We start from the raw sequence: 18,227 nt of genomic DNA on the forward strand, positions 1-18,227 counted from the left end.
AGTTTGAACTATGGCTGGAGGTTTGTTATCCTACTGCCCTATATACATCCAGTTGGCTCATATGTTCTTGCAAAACATTTCTCCTTGTTGTTGTCTGGGCCGTGAACCTTTTGCATTTTCATTATCTCTGACTGACGTGCAGAGGCCCTACATGCCCTCCCTTCACTCTCCCCTCAACAAGCCACGCCCCCTCCAACATGAAAGTTCAACAACTCTTTTACCAACAGCAAAAAAAAAAAAAAGCCTTGTTGTGCCACTGATCCCGTTTCCCCAAGCCGGCTTATATAAAGGTTGCCTTCCTGTGCAGCACAGAGCTGGACTAGTCTGTGAGCGTGTAGCCTGCTGGAGAAGACACAGAGCGTTCCACTTTTTGGAACCAGACCTGCTTAAAGTTTGAACTTTTATCCAGGAGAGACCACACTGAGGTTCTGCTTTCAATCTGGTAAAACTTCTTTATTTAAAACACTTTTTTCACATGAAGCCGATCCATCATGGATCTCGATCACAGATATGTAACTGCAGTAACTTCATTATAAGTTATTTGTGTTTTGTACAACTGACTCCATATAAGCGGCTCCTATTGCTTCTTCTGTTGTTGTTTTTTATAAAGAAAAACTAATAACTAGCATATCATTATTTGTATTTTACTAGGAAAATACTCTTGTTGAGATTCAACCTCTGCAGTTTAAACAGAGAAACATGCGCATACAGTCGTCAAATGATTCTTTATCTCGCTTTTCAAACCTTCCAAGCTCTAGTTTATACAAAGTTTATGTTCAAATCCTGAAAGACCTGTGTGCATTCTCATACTTCTTATTTGTCTTATTGGTTTAGAGAGCCTGGGCATAAAGCATCAGGATAGATTCTGATCTCCTTTCCCAAAATATGTATGTCTTGGAAACAGGCTGTTTGTCAATAAGCAACCACTTGGAGCCCCAAGGGTCTGACAAACTTTAAACCACAGCAGTGGCTCAAGATGTTTGATTACTCCCTGGAAATTCACAATGGGGCATTTTGTGTCCTTCATTATCACTGACCAATCAACAAACTGCAGTGTGTCTAGCTCCACCCTTAAGGGGCCAGTTCGGTACGCTTGGCCCCCCCAACAGAAGGGTAGCAAAACAGTGTGATGGTACAAATCTGTTATTTTGGTACAATTCCCAATTTTTGACTCTAGAAATACAACTAAATGTGTTGGCTACTTTACCAAACTGAACCGGTCCCCTTGGTGCATGGGGCCCTGCAGGGCCTGTTCTAGGCAGGGGCCAACAGGGGCCGGTGCCCCTGTAACACTGAGCTTGGTCCCCCCTGTGGCCACCCTTCCAAAAGGAAGAGCCCCCCTAATAACACACACACTGTATTTCACTCAACAACCGGACTCTCACTCTAGTATTTAATACTTACTGAAACAAATATAAATCATTGTTTTTAATGATGTGCGCTATTATTTGGCATAATATACATTTTTTAAAGTGATCATCTTTGTCTATTTTTCACCTGGGTTTAATGTTCCCCTCTGACAAAACAACTGGTCCCTGATTGGCCCCCTCGGTAAAAGCGGTCTAGAACACTCATGGTCACCCCTGTAGACGTCAGTGGCCTGATTCAGCCACCCAGTAAAAACATTCTGTCTACGCCCCTGCTGACTGCAACCTCTAACTTCTGCATGACACATGATTCATCCACTTCCTGTTCTGTGACTCTGCTTCTATAGCAGCTCTTTGAAACGCTCTTTACATGAAGAGGTCACTAAAGTTTAAAAAAAAAGCACTTCTCTGTTTCCACTTTCACTTCAGCTCTCCTCCTGCTCGACTCAGGCAGCAGCGCGTCTGTTCCGGACGAAAGGGGGCGGTGGGGTGGCTACACGTCATATCAGCCGCCGCGCTCTGATTGGCTGCCGATTCTCACCCGACACAGCTGTGATTGTTTTCTGCAGAGGAAGCTGCTTCCCCCCCCGGTATGAGAGCAGCGCTGTGTCGATCTGACTTGTGTTTTTCCTGCAACCGATGATGTGATCAAACAGCGTGATTGAAGTCCTTGTTGTGTCGAGCAGGGAAACAAGGAAGAGGAATTCTGGGTACATTATTTGTCGTGGCGCGGATGACCAGGAGTGGAGGTTTCTATTTTGACCAGACACTGAACACGTCTGGAGATCAAGGTAAGGACCAAGTATCACAATCTTTTCCGGATAAGACATGTGTTTCACCATGCACAACGCTGAGTTTATTCATTTTGTCCTACTTCCTCTCCCCGTAGCTCAGAAGTGCCAAATGCCCAGACTGGAGGACCACTGCTGGAGCTGCTCCTGTGCATCAAGGGTCGAGACTAAGCACTCATCTGGGGCGAGCTGGTTGGCATCTAAAGCCGAAGAAATGATGTCCATCATCACCTCGGTGCTCAGCAATGCGTACGGCTCTCTGCACGACGTCCGGACGGCCAACCTCATCCGCAGGGGTCTGGTCCTGTTCACCGTGGGAGCGTTTCTCGCCCTGGTGCTCAACCTGCTGCAGATCCAAAGAAACGTCACCCTGTTCCCGGAGGAGGTGATGACAACTTTGTTCTCGTCTGCCTGGTGGATCCCCCCGTGTTGTGGCACAGGAGCCGGTGAGTGGAGAGTAAAGAGTGTTTATTATGATTATCTGTAGTTTTGCTGCTAAGTTGGGACAAAGGAATGCAGAGAGAGAGGAGGGGAGGGGGTTGCACACAGGAACAGCTTTTTCCTGCATAAAAGATTCCGTTATGAAGAAAAAGAGAGCCACTGCATGTCAATTAATAATCATGTGCATGGTTTGAAAGTCTTTAAAGAACCTCTGTAAAGCGAATTCACATCGCCTAACAAAACCTCGTGTAAATAAAGTGCGTTTTCACTTTATTTCGTGCTTAAAAGTGACAGTTTTCTGCATCTCCCACTTCTATCAGCTTCTCTGTGATCAGGCGGTTGTGACTCATTATTCGGCCTTGTTTTTGTTGCCTATTATATAAGCCTTCTCCTCCAGCGACCATAAAAGTCTTGATGCTTTTTGTGTCTGGCATAGTTATACAGTCGGTACAGATGGGTAGCGATTCTCGCGCTGTGATTGGCCGCAACAGCAGAAACACGAGGTGAGCCGTGCGCTCATTGGCTCGTGTCATAACGGGTGAGCTGAGGAGGGAGGTTCTTTAAGGCCAGGAACCCGGAAGTAAGGGGGGGGGGGGGGGGGGGGGGGGATAAGCGCGTCTGTTGTGGTCGGCTCCTCCTCCTCCTCTTCTTCACATGTGCTGCAGGGCAGGAAACAAATGAATGAGGAGGTGTAACTTCTTGTCCTGCTGCTGACACTGTGTTTACTCTGTGTTCTTAATCACCTGAGGTTCTGTGTGAGGACTTGTTCAAGGTGTTCACATGTTTATAAACCAGGTAAAGTAGGTCAATACTTTAAACTTTAGTGACCTCATTTAGAGATGTACAGTTTTCAGTTCTGATCTGATCAGGATGATCACACCGATACCAATACTGATGTTTTTCTTAGTTATAATGAATAGAGTTATTGATGTTGAACAAAAATGCACACAAACTTACGTTATTATTGTGCTGGCTTCACACACAAACAGGAAGCAGCAACAGCTGTCAGGGTTTTTCAAATTAAACCTTTTAAAACTGAAGTGTAAGAACTGCACTTTTGGATCATACAAAAAGTCTTCTTTTTAAACATTGGTACATATAAACAACACAACTTCAGAAGGTCAACACTTTTTTTTCATATTCAGGTTACAGATTTTCTTTTTCCTCAACTGTTTATAGGTTCTTGTTTAAATCTCACATATATAATATATATGTATGGGAGGGGGGCGTCGGTTTCTGTGGTTAATTAGTAACAAATGTTTCATGTCATGTTCGTCTTTGTAACCTGCTACTGGATCAATAAAGTATCTATCATATCTATCTGCGGGGTCAGGGGGCTCCAAGAAAAACAGGAAGGGAACCTCTGGCTTAGAGGACAAACAATGAAAAAGAAAAGCATGAGAGACGATGAAACTTTGTTCTTTTATTGTTTTGTTTCTCAGTGTCTTCATGAGTCACTAACTTTAAAAGTGCACGTTCAGCAAATGATCCTTCTGCTCATCTTTGTGTGTCTTTGTTCTGTCTGCTCCTTTGTCTCGTCCAGCTGTGGTCGGCCTGCTGTATCCCTGCCTCGACAGCCACCTGGGAGAGCCGCACAAGTTCAAGAGGGAGTGGGCGAGCGTCATGAGGTGCATCGCCGTGTTCGTCGGCATCAACCACGCCAGTGTTGTATCCTTTTTGTGGCTGAGGGCTCCACCCTGTAGACGGATTATATCGTCTTAACTTCTTCTGTTGTCATTGAGATAATCCCTCATTATGAGAATATGTTAAAACAAAAAGACTTTTCATCACTCAGCGCTAACAGGCTCACCCCCCATTCCAGCGTCGTACCTGTTTGTCCTTAACGGCCCGCTCTGCAGAAACTCGACTTCGACAACAACGTGCAGCTGTCCCTGACGCTGGCCGCCTTGTCCCTGGGCCTGTGGTGGACGTTCGACCGGTCCAGGAGCGGCTTCGGCTTGGGGATCACCACCGCCTTCTTAGCGACCGTGATCACACAGCTGCTGGTCTACAACGGAGTCTACCAGTAAGTTAGCTGTTAGCATTTAACCACAGAAAAACAGAAACAGGAAGCCTTTGATTGTACACAGACATGAGACTTCACCTCAATGTGCACGGACGTACAAACAACTCAATTCAGAGCAGGAGAAGAGGGACGATGTGAACATGTTTACAGCAGAGGAAAACAGTAGAGAGCGTTATCAGCAGCAGAAAGCGGCCGCCCGGACAAATAAGCTAAAAAAAATGGGCAACTTTGGTCACAGCGAGGGGCCACATTCATTTAATTCTCACTGCCAGGGGCCAAATTGTAGAATACAAAAACGATTACAGTCAATTATGTCTCAAATTTAACTCAACAAATACCAGAGATCAAATATTTTAATGGACATAGTTCTTGTTTTCATGATTTCATGGCAGATTTTTGTCATGTTTTCTTCAGGTTTCCAGTTCATTGATGTGTAAAAATTGATCTGAGGGCCACGTTGAGGGTTGATGAGGGGCCGCCAGTTGCCCACCCCTGGCCTAGCGTCTATTTCCGAGCCATTTTTCTGCGTCCGCTCCGAGCGCTCAAGCTGAAAATCTTTCTACTTGTTCAACAATATTTCAACTTTTCAGAAAGGCTCTTTTCCAAATGTATAATATTCCCTGTAGGTTTTCCCGCCAACAGATCGTGTCTTGTACCCACAATCCTCTTTGCTCCGCGCCTGATCGAGTTAAAAAAACGATCTTAAATGTTTAGATCTTAAAACATGCAGTAAAACTAACGGAGCTGTGTCTATGTCTGTGGCCATTTTCAACCGCCTGTTGTCATAGAGACAGGACGGACGCACAAACACTTCATGCAAACACTCCTGAACGCACAGCCAGCACTTTTCCTCCCCTGAAAAAAATGCTCGGTGGATATATCGCCTTAGATAAAGATTCTGCGGTAGAAAAGATTTTTAGAGGTAAATATTCTGCAAATGGAAGAACAGTTTTGATCTTGGAGGAAAACGCTGCTGGAGGATGAATCTTCAATGTTCTGCTTTCAGTCGATGCTTTTGTTGGCGGTGTCATGAAGCTCAGACGACGAGATCATGATAGTGACTCCATCGTTTCTGTTTTCAGCTTTTCAGGATTTATTTTGACCTCATACCTTGATGTGTTGACTCAACATCATGACCCGTTTTGTCTCTGTGTTCTCAGGTACACGTCTCCAGACTTCCTGTACGTCCGCTCGTGGCTCCCGTGCATATTCTTCTCAGGAGGCGTCACCGTGGGGAACATCGGGCGACAGCTCGCCATGGTATTTAAAATCCTGCTGTCACTGTTCTGTGCACTCACAGTAAACCAAGATGATAAAATGACTTGTGGCCCCTCATGTGGTGCCTCATGTGGCCCCTCATGTGGTTCCTCGTGGCCCCTCGCAGTCCCTCATGTGTCCTCATGTAGTCCCTCATTTGGTCCCTCATGTGGTGCCTCATTTGGTCCCTCACGTGGTTCCTCATGTGGCCCCTCGCAGTCCCTTATGTGTCCTCATGTGGCCCCTCATGTGGTCCCCCATGTGGACTCTCGCAGTCCCTCGTGTCCTCATGTAGTCCCTCATTTGGTCCCTCATGTGGTGCCTCATGTAGTCCCTCATGTGTCCTCATGTAGTCCCTCATGTGTCCTCATGTAGTCCCTCATTTGGTCCCTCATGTGGTCCCCCATGTGGCCCCTCAGGGGGTGCAGAAATTTAAATAGAGGGTTCAATACCTCGTTGAACCGATCCTGCCGAGACGTTTTTTCATCAGATTTTTTCGCTATCCGCCTTCAAAAATCAGTTTGTCAAAGGGAACACGACCACTTCAAAAGACTCTGCAGCGCACGCCGTTTGTTATAATTCACTAAACATCGGGCTGAAACCTCGACAGCTGATAACATCGTCAGACGGTTTTAAAGTTGCCCTCCTCGCTTCATAATTATCCCGTCAAGTCGCCTCTGACGTCTCCATTAAAGCGCGTGCCCAGAAGCCTCACCTCATTCTGTCTGTAAAGTATCAGTCTGACTCAGTGAGAGCGTGAAAGCAGATTAAGGCCTGTTGTTTCTCACAGTCGTGGCGTAGGACGCCGAGCCAGTCAGGACTCGGCTGACCAGAGGGTCATTTGCTCCTCGTTGTTTTTTTGTTTGTGACGAGGCCCGAGGGAAGTTTGGCACAAGTCTGCACTCGTGGTTTTTGTTCTCTTGTTTTTCTCGCTCTCGCTCCAGTGACTCATTTATGAGAGGAATTTGGAAGAACATGAGACTCTTGTTTTTGTTTGGTGGCTTTCTCTCTCGTTTGCATAATGACGGCTACAGTGAAACAATCTGTTTGGCAGCAGTAACCGCGCAGAATAAAACAAATCAATGATTCCTGAGACAACTCCTGTTTCCTGTTAGGTCTGTTTTAAAGCTGAACAGCGTCTCCTTTTTTATTTCTTACCACTGTAACTTTTGCTGCTTTGCTAAAGTGCTCATGATGGATAGACCGGATCTCTAGACCGGTAATATAACAATAAGTAAGGTCTTTTACCTGCTTTTTGTAAAGTGTCTGGAGATAACACTTGTTATGAGTTGATGCTATACAAATAAAAATTGATTGAATTTTTTTTGTGCCTTTTATGAGAGAGATGGGACAGTGGATAGAGTCAGAAATCAGGGAGAGAGAGAGTAGGATATGACATGCGGGAAAGGAGCCACAGGTCGGATTTGAACCTGGGCCGCCCGCCTGGAGGACCACAGCCTCCGCACATGGGGCGCGCGCACTAACCACTGCGCCACCAGCGCCCCAAGAGCATCACATTTTAAACGATCGTCTGAAGTCGCAGCCTTTTAGAATCAATGTGTGAACTGTTGAAGCTCCACAAACTGTTGAGAGCTTTTTTTTAAATCTGTGATGTGAAATAGTTAATGAGTAATGCAGTGTGCAGCGTTTTCATGCTGAGCCAGCAGTACAGTGACCTTTATAAAAAAACAAATATTTAAAAAGCAGGGAACTGAAAGAAAAAGGTTCCTTTTGTTAAAACGTGTGGAAGCAGAAGTTTAGTTTCCTAAAAAACTCAAATCACTGACTGCAGCTGGACTCAATCTGTTAATGATCATCTACCTGTCTGTCTGGTCACAGCAGGTGGTGATTGACCAATCAGGGCGGCTGCTGTTCCAGGTTTCTGCCTTAAAAGGAAGTTTGTCCTCGCCACAGTGGCCGAGCGCTCGCTGATGTTGAGTCTCTGTAAATATTATCACAAAGAGCAGAGGACTGATGTGCTCTTTATGTCAAGTGTCACGAGAGAATAGGTGAAACTACAGAATAAAATAGATTAAAGGAGCAGTATGTAACTCTGACCCCTAGTGGTTAAAATGGGTACTGCAGTCAAAATTCAAAACATTGTAGAGAGCTTCCCCTCCCCCTCCTCTCTAGAGTCAATGCTCACTCAGGTCACCATGTGGTGGACTCTGAAGCTTCAGTGTTTATCCAGCTCTGCATGGGTCTGTAAACCTTTCTGTGTTCTAACCTCTCTCCATTTTTCAAAAGCATCTCCAATATTGATCCTAGTTTGAGCACGTTTCTGCTCGTGGAGCTTATTAGAAACATGCAGAGGCTTTTTAGGTCGGGTACAATCACTTCTATCTGAACCACTTCTCTTGACCGCTTCCATCACTGCAACACCTGTTGACCTGATAACTGCTCTCATATCTGACAAACCGAGGGGCGTCCAACGGGGTCGCCTTTAAGACCGCCTACCTTCTCTGGTCCAAACAAATCCAGAGCATTCAGGAGCAGAATCTAAAGTTAGAAGGAGGACATACTGGCTGCTGTGTTGTTGTCAGAGAAGCCAGCACTTCAACATAGCATGTTTCCTTAATGTCTGATCAGATAGTAAGATACCTTTAACTCACATCTGATCTCTGTTTATGTTATTAACTCTCTCTCTCTCTCCCTCTCTCTCTCTCTCTCCCTAGGGAGGAGTTGAGAAACCCCACATGGACTGAACATGTATCAGGACAGATCATGTAAAAAAAAAGGACAAGTTATGTGAAGAAGGAGAAGAGTGACAGGAGAAAAAAAGACTCATTGTTTGGACTTCATCCTTTGTTCTCATGACAAAGTGCGGCTCTGAAGAAGCCCCCTCATCTAACGTGCCATGTCCTCGTCTGCACCTCCTCGTGGCCAAACGACCTCCTGTTCTCCTCCAATAGCATTAAGGCTTCCTTCATCCCTAAAAACTGGAGGACAGTGTTCTTGCCTTCTTTGGTTTCTGTTGAAGTGAACTGTTTTGATTCATGCTGGAAGTTTGCATCTTTGATGGGAAGGCTGCGAGCGTGATGAAGTGTGAATGTATCCCCGATCGACGGCCGAAACGACGAGAGGAAGGTGCTTTCAAAATTCTTTCATGTTTTTGCCCAAATGTGATCATAAAAAGGGAAAATAATAATGCACAAAACTGTCTTTGCTTTTCACATAGAGATGTATTCAGTGGCCTCGGCTGCGTCGCTGAAGCGCAGGGAAGATGTTTGTTCCTCTTCGTACCAAATTTAGTATTTATTTAGTAACGTTTATACGAACCCCCGAAACCAAATGTATCACATGATGGACGATGAATGACGCTTCCTTTTGGTGAAGAAGTAGAGATTAGGCTGAGAGAGGAGAAAGATTCTGTATGGTAATTATGTAGCGGGTTAGCTTAGCATAAAGACTGGAAACAGGAGGCGGGTGTGGAAGGTATCACAATCCACCTGCTGGCCTCTTTAACGGCCGCTAATTAATCCATTACAGCTCGTCTGTTTGATTCAAAATGGAAAAAGGAGAGCTAGCGGCTAGCAGTATTGAGCGCTACGTTGAAATGCTCCTTCACTGACAGCTGTATCGTAAATGTGCGAGCGACAGTTAGCTTTAATTACAGCGAGAAATGCTAAGAAGTCGGCTCACTCAACATGCACCTTGATCGCTCAATTCAGACTGTAAATGCTAACCCGACTAGCGCTGGCTGCATGTTTACCATACAGACATGAGCGGTGCTGTAGAGGAATGTAAAGAAGATCTGCAGGAAATGTGTACAAGAGTGCCAAACCAATTTGAACTGGATTACCGTAAAACTTCTAATAACAGCTCCGGCTTTTATTGCCTTCAGTCCAAAAAAAAGGAGCCCGCCTTAGTTTGGGACAGGCGTCGATACGAGGCGGGCTTTTAGTTATTTTTAAACACGACTCGTGCACAGCAAAGATGGGAAAGAATATTAACCTGTGCACAGATTCAGTTAAAAATCTCAGAGTTGATGTTGATTCATTTAGACGGCACAGCGACCTGCTGCAGGGTACAGATACCAGCGTCATTCTGTCTTTGTTGGACGGATGTTTTTGTGTTTTTCTGAATTTTCTCCTTATTTTTAATCAGCACAGAGGCGTCTTATCAAGAGCCGCCTTTTGTTGTCAAAACGAGCTGCTACACGTGGCTGCTAAAAGGGGCGGGGCCTTTAAATTGAGATGAGCTTTTATTTGAAGTTTTACGGTAATATTCCCGTTTATTTTCCTGAATAAGAATGAGTTGTATTTACCTGTGAGTGGTGTCGTGTTCACAGCTTTTCTGTTTTGAGGAACTAGTGCGGTAGGTACATTGTTTTGGTCTGATCTGGAAGGTTCACAGTGACAGATGAGAGTAGTGTTTAGCAGGAAAGGGGAGAAGTTCCACCTCAGAGCATTAGCCTGGGTGCCAGCGGTGTGCATACTTGGTATTATTTTCCTGTCAGGGCGACGGACGTCACCGCAGTGGATGGTTTTTTCTGAAAGATTGTAAGAGGAGAATACCGTCTTAAAACACTCTTCCCCCTTTATGACCAGCTGTTTTAAAGTCTTGTTTCTCCAATCAAGACAAATGTTTGACTGTGTGAGGTACACATCGCTCATTTCAGACATTACTTTGTGACGCTTAGAGGAGGGGACGAGGACATTATTAAGATTTGCAATCTGTGATTGCCTGTGTATTTTAGAATGTAGTGCTTTTGTCACTATAACAGTTGAGTTGGATGGTTTGTACGGACATCGTGAAATGACTGCTTGTATGTATAATGCTTTGCCTTTGTAATCACACAGGTATTATTATTACCATCCTAGACTTACAGTATGTTAGCGTTTCGGGGGTCTAGAGGATTAAGTGCAATCAGAGTATACACGAGCCGATTCTTCTTCCTTATTTATTATTTCTGACACAAAGGCTAAAACAACTACATGACCTGTCTGTGTGAGTTTGTGCAGTGTGGATACGCGAGAGAGAAAAAAAGCAATAACCTTTTCGATTTCTGTGAATAAGAGATTAGTTGCCTTCAGAGTCAACGGCGGCTCTCAGCAGAGAGACGTCATAAAAAAATAAACTGTGTCAAAGTGTTTATATTAAAAAAAAAAGACCAGACATCTCATTTAGTAGCATCATGACAGGAAAAGGTGATTTATTTTTCTAAATGCGTTTTGAATCTGAAGAGGAAGCTTTATTTTTATTTGAGGTGATGAAGCACCTTTTGGTTTTTTTTTTCTGTGTCTCATATTTCAGCTGTGTATCATTTTTGCTACCATGGATTTAAGTGAAAAAATAAAAAAAACACCTGACAAGATTATTTGTGTCGATTCATTGCTCACATCACGGCTGCTGGAAGATGGGATTTTAAAAACGTCCTTTTCACAGGAGTGAATGACTTCGTGTGCACACGTCTGAGCTACATGCATTCAGGTGCAGGCCGGCCCGCCCACAGGGCCCCGAGAAGCCAAGTGAGTGGGCCCACACAAATGTAATTTAATGATGTGTTGGATCAGTAGTCACAACACTCTTAATGGTCAGGCACCATCTTTATCTTAAACAGCTAATAGTGCTGTATTAGCCTTCAAAACATTACGCTCCCATGTATGGAGGCTATGGTCCTCCAAGTGGGCGGCCCAGGTTCAAATCCCACCTGTGGCTCTGTCATGTCATACCCTACTCTCTCTCTCCCTGATTTCCAACTCTATCCACTGTCCTATCTCTCCATTAAAGGCACAAAAAGCCCCAAAATAAATCTCTAAATGTACTATGGGAGGTAGAGCCTTCAGTTATCAGGCCCATCTCCTTTGGAATCATCTACCAATCAGGGTCCAGGAGGCAGACACACTCTGTACTTTTAAAGGCTTTAAATTTGATTTTTTGATCCAGCAGATGTCGCCCTTGAGCACCAGCATGAAACCAAAACAACTCGTGCTGCATTGTTGTGTTAGCATGCTAATGCTAGCGATCTTTATTCTGCTGGTATCTTCACACTGCATGTAAATTTACCTGAAATGAGCGTGATCTAGAAACACAGTTAAGCAGTGAGTACAGTATGTTATTCTTCTTTTCTCTAGTCCCTCAATGAAACAACTTTTATACACGAGGGGAGGAGTCAGCCGGCCGTCCCGGCGATGTAAACAAACTAAAGATAGGACTCTGAAAACTCTGAAAACATCACAGACAGTGGGACTCGGGTGTTACACCCATTGTAGACAGTCATGACTCACAGAGTTATTTTCAGAGGATATACTTGATTTCTACATTTAAGGGTGAAAAATCACAGATTAAGCCTTTAAGAATAGATCACAACATTCCTTTTTGATAAAGCTTATAGTTAGGGCTGACGCAGGTATGGACCAGCTCCTAGTTATGCTAGTTAGAGCTCACCCCAACCTTCAGCGAGGTGATCTGGAACTACTACCACCCGAACCACAAGAACGCAAAGAATACAAAGGAGAAATCCTTCCTTTAAAGCATCTCGAGATAACACTTGTTATGAATTGGAGCTATACAAATAATGATTGATTGATTGGACGTGTCAGTGCTAGTCCTCTGCCTGGCTCTGATCAGCTGTTGGAGCTTACTGAAAAAAAAGTTTGCTTACAAGTTGTTGGGGTCAAATGCTTCCCTTGTGTCTGGCTTCCTGACTCTTGTGCAGGTCCAGGCATGGCTATTCCAAGCCCAAGATCCCTCACAGTTACGTTCAATGGGGGGAAATTCCCGTACTATGTAATCTAGTCCGCCGTACCAGTTTGAGATTATTACAGCGATCCTCTGAGGATTCCTTTTCTAAAACGTTGCCCTGTTTCAAATAAAGTTGCTCATTGGGAACAGACTTTTCTGTTTCGCGCTAAAACAAGCGACTAAAAGCGACATAACCTTTTAAAATTTGGCCGTAACAACCAATTTGATTTTGATTACTTTACCCTTACGTGTCTGAACAGCTGCTGTAGAAGAACAGCCCTGATTTGTCAAACGTTTGGGGTGTCAGATGAAGCCGCAGCTCAGGCACAGCAGAGCTTTCTGGGATGCCGTCGGTGGGGTTTGTTGTGTCTGCTGTCGACTTGGAGTTGAATAGACGAGGACGCTCTTTTGTCCCCTGGTCTCTGTCAGTCTACAGAACCATTATAACATCTTCGGCTGCATCTCACCCCCCCTCCCCTGAAAACACCCCTCAAACTACCCCCCCAACCCCCGCCCCCTTCATGTCACTGGGATCATGAGGAACTGCCCCCCCTCCCTCCCCTCATCCCCTTCCTCTGTCTACCCCCTCTCTGAACACGCCTTTCTGGAGGGCAGACTTCTATTTATACCTAGCGGGGGACTGACAGTTAACCTTTTGCACTGGGGGAAATTTCTGGGAGTGGGGCCAATATCTGAGGGCTATTCTGAATGAACTCCTCGTTGTGAGAGGCGCTCTGTACATCTATTTATGTTATCCATCCATCCACCCATCCATCCATCCATCCATCCATTTATCCATCCACCGATCTATCCATCCATCCATCCATCAGGCGCCACACGCCACGTCTCCTCTCTCCTTCCTCTTTCCGTCTCCTCCTCTTCTCCGGCCGAATAATTGGCCAGGCTTCAACCTCCTTTCATTTCCAGCCACGGCAAACTGAAAGACTCCATTAGAGCTCCTTCTTTTGCCAAAAGAACCCCCCCCCCCCCCCTTCCTCTCCCCCTCTCTCTCTCTTTGCCCTCGCTGTGTCTTCCTCTTCCTCCACGTGCGTTTCCATCAAGGCGAGCAGGCAGACAGGCCCGGGCCAATCTGAGCTATTGATTTGAGCCGTCTGTAGGTTTGTCTGCGAGGCGGTCCAATTTCATCTCCACGCAGCACCTTTGTGTTTTGGTTACGTCTTAAGATTTGATGATATCGAGCCTTTAAATTCATGCACCTAATTTACTGCTAGAAAATAAAAAAGCAAAGGTTTTCATTTTCTGGATTGACGAGTCAAAGCACATTGTACTTCCTGCTTAAACCCTCAATAAGCCTGGACCTCGTCGTCGGTCCATTTGTCCGGGTTTCATTCCATTTTTAATGAGTTTAAGAGTTTTTACAGACGGTTATTTACCGTTAAAACTGGCAAACGTTTACAGTGATGTTTAAAAATGGCGGTTGGCTCCTGTGTTCGACTAATCACCGTGCACAGTAGGGAGAGTACCTACTCTGAAGCAGGAGCTAAAAAGGTTCCTCTAAACGTTGTTCTAGGAACTTAAACTTTTCATAGTTCCTGCGGTGAGGAATCAATTAAAAAACAGGGAGGGTTCCAACAGTTCCTAGAACTATGAAAAAGTTCCTGCAGGCTGAAAAACGCCTCATTTGAAAGCCTAAAATTCTCATTTTTTAGGGATCTACTCTCCGCTGCTTCAGGACAGCTTTATCTGTTGCCCACCATTCTGGTTTTACACTTTTTTTGACAAATATGCCCGAGACACACACACGCACAAACAGAACATGCATTAGTGGAGCGATGTCAGACTGGGGCTGCTACACCAGAGCTGTTGGGGGTTTGCTGCCTTGCTCCAGGTCACATCAGCAGTACTCAGACAGTGACCTGACTTCCATACTTTGGTCTGCACTGGTCCTGGAACTTCAGGTTCAAATAAAGTCCCCTGAACCTCTGCTTCTATAGATCGGCCTTAATAAGGAGGGGCTATGTCAGGGGACCGTCCGTCAAATTCAACTTCTTAAGATGCTTTAAACGTTTCAAGTAGAATCTGACTTGTTTGAGAAAGGAATTAAACATATTATAAAAAATATTAATAATTATATATTAGACTTATGTAGCGTTTTTCTGAATACTCAGAGACGCTTCACAAAGAACCAAAAGAAAAGAAAGAAGAGATAATGGAGGATGAGGATAGAGTTATTTAGAGGTTGTAGGTGAGATTTTAGGGATTACTTGAAGCTTAAACAGGTGAGGGAGGAAGCCAGGATGTGGAGAGCCCCCCCTCCCCCTCCCCCTCTCACCTCCACCACATCACAAAAATCCTGCACAGCCCAGATGAAAACATGATCAGGGGTAAAGCTAAATATATAATGTGTGTATTTCTTCGCTCACAGATTGAGAAAGTAAAGAATAAAGATCCAAAAGGGGAAGTTGTTATTGAATAATCTGGGTAATTAAAATCATTGAATGTCAGATATGAAATAAACAGAAGCAGACCTCAAACAGTCATGTGAGCAAGGAGACATTTCTTCTCACCTCTGGGGGGTCATCCTGCAGTCTAAGACTCAGACTTCAGGGGATCAAGATCCCGTTTACGTCCTCTGAACCTCTCGGCTGTCATCTCTCTCCCCATGCCTGTAACACACATTTAAAAATATTTACACACACATCTTGAGCGTGCAGTGTTTGTTTAGAGTCTCGCTCCTGCACCTCGATTTAACTCCTTGTTGTAAACGCTGAATGAGTCACAGAGAGCAGGAAGTTCCAAAAATGAGATTACAGAGGAGTCCTCTGAACAGTGATTGCTTTTGTTACCACCAGATGACAGTATTTATCCTTCTCTGCTTGTCTGGACATTATCACCGTGACATCTATGGACCCCTAGTGGTGGGACAGGAAACTGCACCGCCTGGGCATATCTCATAAAAACCATCTAATGTCATGGAGACTAAACATAAACCTCCACATCTTGCAGACTAAACACAGTCACTTTATTGATTTGATATACATTAATACACACGCAGGTTACACACCAAAGATGGAGACAACTTCAGAGAACATTTACATCTTTTTTTAATGCTAAATCACTGAAAAGCATTAAAATTCAGATTTAAAAAAAAAGAAAGATAATTTATTAAACAGTGGCTTGAATATTATTCTTGGAATATTTATTTCACACTGCAGAGAGCAGGCAGAGTCACATGCATGATAGAAAAGGTCAATGAAATGGATTTTGAGTGTGGATAAAAATCACTGCACACTCTTTATTTCTCTGCCAAAAGGTCTTGAGTGGCATTAATGTCCCGCTCTCCCTGAGATATATAATGAAAGATATTACGTGTGTGTGTGTGTGTGTGTGGGCCGTTTAGGTCTACTGAGTCTTCATTACACCAGAGCTGGGTCCACTCCTGTCCTCTCTGCCCTCTTCTCATTGCCTCTTCCCAGAGCCGGGCCAGGAATAATGAATTAGCGAGGATGCCATGGGGGGGCTGAGTGAGTGAAGTGGGCTCCATTTTAGCTCAAATTACCTTTCAGATCCCATTCAAATGGCAGACCAGGGCTGCTCCACACACTCACACACTAAATTCTGTCTGGGGTTGAACCCAGCACACCTTTTTCTTTGTGTGTTTGCATCTGAGAGAAGTCCTGCAGCTCTTTGGGAGAAATCAGAGCACAAACAAAAGAATTAAAGCAAAAAAATCCACCTTAAAAAAACCACACACACACACAGGGGGAATAACAGAATACAAATACAAGAGTGTAAACAACGTGTCAGAGGGATTTATCAGTTCAGTCAGCGTGCTCAGCCTCGTGTGCCCTTCCTGTATATACCCTCCTCTTTCCTCCAAGCAGGACAATAATACCAATGACAGCATGAACCTGAGGTGACGGCACATTATGCACATAGCCAAACAAATCCTTCCCAGTGTAAATGAAACACACCCTGTGCATCTCACGGCCCAGATCAGAGTCTGGAAATCAAGCAGGGTAATGGTAATAATAATAATAATAATAATAAGGAAGGTAATGGAATAAATCAAGGTGAGCCTTTCCATTGCATGATCTGTCCCGAGAGGAAGACTACCAAAATGTGAAAAACTAACAGATAGAGGGCTGGAATCGACACCGCAGGATGATTACTTAGAGCCCTATAAATAATCAAATATGAAGATTTGCTCACAGGTTTGAAGCTTAGCTCGGTTTATGGAGCTTTAGCTGTGTCAGTGAAGCGTCCTTATTGAAATATTCATCTAGTTATTTACTGTTTTGACTATTAAAAGGACGTCTGGAGCATTTTTAACTGTTCTTACAGGATTGTTGAAATGTGCCTTTAAAACACATCGAACATTACAGACAAAAAAAAACAATCTGGACTACAAAACTGAAAAACAACACAAAGCACAAACTACATGCACACTTAAAAAAAAAACACTGAAACAGGAAGCACAGGTAAGACACGTTTATTTATAACGCACCTTTTAGACACCAGAGTGCTTCACACAGGCTCTAAAAACATCTCATCATCAAATAATGTCGTGTGTGCAAATAAGAAAAAAACATTTCTGCAGGATGCATACACAAACTGTTTACACAAACTAGACATGTGTGCATGATCAGATGTGAAAGCACATGTAGACAGAAGCATCAAAATAAACATGCAGACATGAAACAAAATGTGGAAGAGTTCTGAGAGAGCGATGAAATGAGACGTTAAAACAGAAGATTTAAATATAAATAAGGTATGCAAGAAGGAAAACAGTTAATAGATATTGATTAGAAATAAGAAGAGACAGGTTTATTGATGACACCTTTACTGAGCGCTCTTTAAAATCTGTAGTTTCAGTTTGAGCTCTGCAGGTAAACATTTCCACACATCATCACCCTGAGCACAAAATCTGTTTGTCCAAGCACAATATGAACAAACCACTCAGACTAAATGTTGACAATATTACAAATAATTTAAAAAAAACGTCCAGATAGTGTTGTGCAGCAGGAGTCTCACAAACCTGAAACCAAATTCAAAGCAGCTGATCTGTGAAAAGGTATTTTCATGTCCTGAGTCACCACAACAGGAATCCTTTCACATCATGGAGGCTTCATTTGCATAATCCAAATCATGCCATGAGCCGTGTTTATGATGCACCAAAGGTCGATGTTTGCCATGTTTTAATTAGTCTGCATTAGGAGGCGTTAAGAAGCCTTTTTTTTTTTGTTCACCTCGCTGCTGAGAGATGCACAAAGTTGGCAGGCTGAAGCCATCTGGGAAAGTTATTGCGCCTTAAAATGGCCTTTGACTGCCCCGCCCCACCCCCCTGATAAGTGACAAATTCACAACATACCTACGGGCTGGGGGGTAAAAACAACTCAGGTGCTCCAGAGGGGTGAAAGGGAGTCCAGTGCACATGGCAGCGTTCAGGGGAGTCCAGCACTATTTTGGCGAGTTTTAAACGGGGCAGGGCGCGATGCCACACAGGGAGAGGGGCTCGGATAACTGCTTATGAGTGACCTCCGACCACTATAATTAAAGCTGCAAGCTGGACCCGGATACATAACATGAATTGTTTGTCCCATTTAGAAGGGAAATGGAAATACATGCGGGGAAGAAATAAAATCATTGCAGCGACTATTTCATTAAATTTGGAACTTTTAAAACTCTGCCTCGTTG

The 18,227-nt window shown here is 44.1% G+C and overlaps 1 protein-coding gene across 1 annotated transcript; it reads left to right on the forward strand.

Moving 5' to 3' along the window:
* The first annotated feature begins 284 nt into the window (after nucleotides 1-284).
* Nucleotides 285-11,199, forward strand: insig1 (insulin induced gene 1). The gene is made up of 8 exons (XM_020652078.3): nucleotides 285-442; nucleotides 1,797-1,957; nucleotides 2,054-2,158; nucleotides 2,257-2,604; nucleotides 4,143-4,267; nucleotides 4,459-4,625; nucleotides 5,786-5,885; nucleotides 8,558-11,199. The coding sequence occupies exons 3-8, from the start codon at nucleotides 2,101-2,103 to the stop codon at nucleotides 8,585-8,587; spliced, it is 828 nt and encodes a 275-aa protein (XP_020507734.1). The 5' UTR covers nucleotides 285-442; nucleotides 1,797-1,957; nucleotides 2,054-2,100; the 3' UTR covers nucleotides 8,588-11,199.
* The last annotated feature ends 7,028 nt before the right edge of the window (nucleotides 11,200-18,227 follow it).

The sequence above is a fragment of the Labrus bergylta genome, chromosome 20 (genome assembly GCF_963930695.1).
Source record: "Labrus bergylta chromosome 20, fLabBer1.1, whole genome shotgun sequence".
NCBI classification, from domain to species: Eukaryota; Metazoa; Chordata; class Actinopteri; order Labriformes; family Labridae; genus Labrus; species Labrus bergylta.

Bases quoted from the DNA above. Each gene is read 5' to 3' on its own strand.
- insig1 (XM_020652078.3), top strand. From the start codon at position 2,101: ATGACCAGGAGTGGAGGTTTCTATTTTGACCAGACACTGAACACGTCT. The intron at 4,268-4,458 runs GTATCCTTTTTG...CCCGCTCTGCAG, and splicing joins GCATCAACCACGCCAGTGTT to AAACTCGACTTCGACAACAA. The intron at 5,886-8,557 runs GTATTTAAAATC...CTCTCTCCCTAG, and splicing joins TCGGGCGACAGCTCGCCATG to GGAGGAGTTGAGAAACCCCA.